Source organism: Gastrolobium bilobum, unplaced genomic scaffold (assembly GCF_033153095.1).
Source record: "Gastrolobium bilobum isolate Gb01-03AN ecotype WA unplaced genomic scaffold, APGP_CSIRO_Gbil_v1 utg10432, whole genome shotgun sequence".
NCBI lineage: Eukaryota > Viridiplantae > Streptophyta > Magnoliopsida > Fabales > Fabaceae > Gastrolobium > Gastrolobium bilobum.
This window is the reverse complement of record NW_026896976.1, coordinates 182,182-187,361: the sequence shown is the minus strand read 5'-3', so window position 1 is coordinate 187,361 and position 5,180 is coordinate 182,182. Positions and strand designations below refer to the sequence as shown.

General features: G+C 30.4%; 1 protein-coding gene across 1 annotated transcript; it reads right to left on the bottom strand.

Moving 5' to 3' along the window:
• Positions 1-1,739: 1,739 nt before the first annotated feature.
• On the bottom strand, positions 1,740-4,856 carry LOC133303147 (zinc finger protein CONSTANS-LIKE 2-like). Its single transcript, XM_061503024.1, has 2 exons — positions 4,114-4,856; positions 1,740-2,299 (listed from the first exon to the last, which is right to left on the bottom strand). Exons 1-2 carry the CDS (start codon positions 4,831-4,833, stop codon positions 1,946-1,948), a joined length of 1,074 nt encoding a protein of 357 aa, XP_061359008.1. The 5' UTR covers positions 4,834-4,856; the 3' UTR covers positions 1,740-1,945.
• Between the last annotated feature and the right edge of the window lie 324 nt (positions 4,857-5,180).

The window sequence follows — 5,180 nt, the reverse complement described above, 5'->3', positions numbered from 1 at the left end:
TCATTAAGTTTTGTCGCCTTTATTGTAAATTTGTTTATTTCTTGTTTTTAAGTAATTATCTTTTCATATCTATGTTGTTCATCATTTTCTATTATTTTAGCTTGCAAATTAATAAATTAGGTATTTTTTTAATGTTGCATGTGTTTTATTTTATTAAAAAAATATATAAGAGTTTACCGAATATATATATATATATATATATATATATATATATATATATATATATAGGGTTTTATAAGAGTTATGTTGTAGAAAAGTGATTGTGTTATGTTATAGAGATTCGTTTTGCGTGCCGAAGTTTTTTTATTTTATTTTTGCTGCGGGCCCCACAAAATGTTGTGTGTGTAGAAAACTTTTTGTGGTCATATTAAATGATAGATGATAAATCCACATATATATATATATATATATATATATATATATATATATACACATATATATATATGTATATATATATACATATATATGTATATATATATATACATATATATGTATATATATATATATATACATATATATATATATATATAAGAAATTAATTGGCTATTTAAAAAAAATCAATTAAAATCTACGAACCCATATTTATTTTTCAAGAAACGATGAGACTTTAACTTTCACATTGTATCAGGAAATATGTAGCAGTGAGAGTTATCTCATAACATTTCTCAATTAAGAAGTTTTTTTTTTTTTTTTGGAATTCATCTTTAAGGTGAGAAAAAATATTTGTTTTTTTTTTGCACAGGGTGTTAATATTTTATCTTCTTGTAATTGATTTTTAAAACCCAACTTCATTTCAAAAAGACTAGTTTTCTTCAATAAAGAATTTTTTCCAATTTTATCCTACATTAAGTATACATTGGTGGCTACTCCATCTTATTATTGTTTGTTTTTTTTTTTTTTTTCGTCCCATCATGGTTCCAATTACTACAACTAGTGATTCTATCGGGAGGAAATTAGAGAGTGTAGTTGTGTCCTGGCAGCTGTAGCAACTGTGCAAGTTATTAAATGATAGAGTAGATTATCGTTTATACATGTTTCTTGTGCAAGAATCGACTCTATTTGGAGAAAAGAGAAAAATCTGAAGTATGTGGAATAATTGTAGTAGAATAAAAGAAAGCAATCAAAGAAACACTAAATTAACAGAACAAAAAAACAGGGAAAACAAAAAAGAGCATGATTTTGGTGACCCAACGTTAGTTAATATTATATTATTATTGTTCCTAGGGTATGAAAGTTCAGGTTGGATACGAAATCATTTTCTTAAAAATTATCTCATGCAAAAAAAAATTTAATTATATATAAATACTATATAATTATAATATTAAAATTGTTTTATTTTTCTCTTTTTTCAGATATTGTTAACTAATGTGACCAAAAAAAGTAATTTTACCATTATAACTATGACTTTAATGTTTCTACAGTGAACGTAGATAAGTTAAAAAATTATAATGAAAAAGACTATTATAACCCTGAAATAAATTATAATTACAAAAATACCTTGATTTTCGTCCCAAAACAACATCGTTTTAAGCTCAATGTAAATAACTTATAAAAGACGAACCCAATAACTATATACTACCCATAATATATAATTATTATTTCTTTTGCATGAGATAATTTTTTTCCAAGAACACAAGAAAAATGAAACTCATCTTGATATTGTATCATTACTTTATTTAGCAGTTACAACATTAAAAAAATTGAAAAATTTGTAATTCAAAATTCAGAAAGAAGTGTCACAGCAATTTAATAATTTAACATAAGAATTATATTTACAAATCGCATAATTGTCCAAAAGTCAACATATTAAGGACTATATTATAAAGCTTATCTAGTGCAAGCAAATGAAACTATACAAAAAAATAAGCATGAAGTGGTTGTGGATTCTATTGATATTATTCTGAACCCTTGTTACAGTTTTCAGGCCATTTCAATAACTGGATATTCAGAAAGAGGGAACAACACTATATCCAGCTTCTGTAATTAGAGTTGTGGAGAACATTTGATCCACTTCAGCTTCTACATCAGTTCTCTTTGCAAATCGACCTTTAATTCGGGGTCTAGTCTCTGCATAGGCCTTCCTTGAGGCATATCTGATTTTCTTTTCAAATTTTCTTGTCTTCTTTTTCTCTTTATATCTTAAAACTCTTGCCTCCCTGTAAGTAAGATAGGAAGGCATCAAAATGGGAGGTCCTGAAAATAGGTCCACTGTGCCTATTGAGGATTTTGAATGGGAAATTGAGAGATCGCTGATTGTTGATTCTGGTACAATGCCGACATCCGTTGATGAAATTGAGACCTGAATTTTTGAGTAAAAAAGAAGAACAAAATTTGGTTACATAGAGGAAAGTTATGAGATCACATGTTCATGAGATAACTTAGCAATATTCTAGTAGCCGTGTTCATGAAGAAAATTGTTCTAAAAATTCCCATTCCATGTAAGTAATTTTAGTTATGGTAATCAATCATTGCTAGAGCTGTAACAAAATCAAGAGACTATGGGGATGTTAGAATTCTGTTCTCATAAATAGTTTTTTAATTTTCAAAAAAAAAAAAAAAAAAACTAATTAATAATGTCCGTTTTGTAAAAATAGATGTGAAAATTATACCTATTTTTTAGTTTTTAGAATCAAATTTAGAAAATAGAATGTTTTTGATTGTGTTCGGATTTTTTTTGTTCTAAAAACTGTTTTCAAAATAGTTAATAAATAGGTATTCTCTATATATTTTTTTGCTTCGAAAGTTAAAAGTTAAAACACAAAACAAAAAAAACTCAGGTATGTTATCTAAATTTGATTCTAAAAACAGAAAAAATAACAGGTACAATTTTTAAAAAAAAATTTACAAAACAAGCCGTATAATGGGTTTCTTTTTCTGAAAATGAAAAAACAATTTTTTGAAATAAATTTCAAACAAGCTAGGTGTTTTGACTTTCAAAATAAAATAAAAAATATAAAAAATACCTATTTTATTAAGTATTCTGCAAAATAATTTTAAGAACATGAAAAAACAGAATACAATCAAACAAGACTATAAATGGGGTGCTTTCAATCCTTCCATTTAGAGTCTGTCCAGTGACATAAAAATAAACAACCAAAAAAACAAACAAACAAACATTAACATGTCTGCAGGGCAATTGGACGCAGAAGCATATTCATAGTGTTATAGGGCAATGCTAATATTGACTTTAGGCTCAATTAATAATTATCTATAAAGGAAATAAGGTATAATAAATAAATAAAAACAAAAATAAAACAAACAAACAATAACATGTGTGCAGGGCAACTGGATGTAGAAGAACATTCATAGTGTTCCAGGGCAAGGCCAATATTTATACTAGGCTCAATTAATAATTATATTCCAAGGACATATGGTATAATAATAAATAAATGTTTAATACAGTAAATCAGTGGCAGAAGTTTTCTTGTTTATATTAGGGGTAAATAAACAGCATAGAACTATTGCTAGGAAAAGCATGCCATGCAGATGCTTATTAATTAGATTGATTCGACAAAAGAAAAAAAAGAAGATAAAGGAGTAAAGAATCTGAAGACACCGTTATTGTTAAAAATAATCAAGTGTGAGTGAGTAGTGGTGAAGTAAGTTTCATATAGGCTAGACATAAATCAAGTGATGACCATATAAGTGCAAAAGACCCATAAACCTACAGCCTTAAGGTTTTGGGTTAAAATGTGGTGTCGGCCCACTTATTGTGGTTTGTCGCTTGGCCCATGGTTGTATCCCTTGCAATGGGTTTTGGGCTCCCCATATCATTCCCAACAATTATTTCTGTATGAAAACAAAACATGGGATGGTACAATTGCAATTAATGGAAAACAATCAAGTGGTTTGGACTTGCAAGGAAAAGAAACAACTAACGAATCCCAATTCTGGTAGCAATAGTATGCAAATCAAGGTGACAAAATAGGTCAAAGCAAAATCTGATATAAAGTAAAATTTCAAGCCCCACAATTTAGACCAATTTGAGATGTACATGAATTTGAAAGTGTACATAAATAACTACTAAACAAAGAGTACCAAAATTGATATAATAACAGAAAAGCAGAGAATAAACAGAGGAAAAAAAAGAAGAAAAAAGGGTAAGAGCCTTACACTTTGGCTTGCAGAACCATTGTAACTGAAGGCAGCTTTTGATGATTCAAACACCAGACCAGTTTGAAGTTCCATCTGATTCTGAACTGGAACAACACCATTCACTACATAACTCTTGTGAGGGACACTGCAATCATTATAATGAACAGTACTGAACTGTTTCTGATTGTCATCATCACCACCACATGAGTTACAATCCACAAGGTCCAAATACTCACCAAACAAGAACCCATTATTATTATTATCACTTTTACTCTCATTGTTATCATTCTTTGAAGGATTTAACAACAACCATGATGCAGCTTCTGCCTCATCATCTTCTTCATCAAAAACCTCTTCCTCTTCCTCTTCCTCACTTCCATTACCTACAAAACAACCATGATCTTGTTCTTCTTTATTAGAGAAAGGAAGAACAGGCACACGGTGGTGGCGACTAGCTAGTGGATTTGCTGAGTGTATTTCAGCATCACAAGAAGAACAAAGAGAAGCAGCATCAGCTTTGCATAGAAACGATGCAGGGGCACGTTCACAAGCTTCACACACAAACACACGTTTGTGTCTTGAAGCCATGAAGTTAGCTTCATGGATTTGAGCATCACAACGTGAACATAGGTACGCCGAGTCATCATGGCAGTACACGGTGCATGCTGCGGACCGGCACGTGTCACAGACACGTGACCAGTTTCCATTGACAATGTTTGTGCTACCTTCCCTCAACATGTGTTTGTGTTTTGTGTTGTGTGTTTTGCGTTTGAGATAAGAGTAAACAAAGAGTGGATGTGTGTGTTTATGTAACATGAGTGGTGGGAGAGAATCCTTTTGTGGCCACGTGGCAGGAATTTAGTGGTGTGGTGTTGGGCTTGCTTTATCTTGTGGTTGGTTCTGTTTCAAGAGGGTAGGACCCAGTGTGGTCCTTTAGCTCTTGGAGTCTTTGAAGAGGCGATAGGAACACGTGTCACTAATGGTTCCACAATGAGTCTCTTTAGATTCGGTTCATTAATTCTTTGTCATGGATGAGATCATTTTGGTATCTTCTTGCCAAGTTTGTAATATTTGTATTTTGTTGA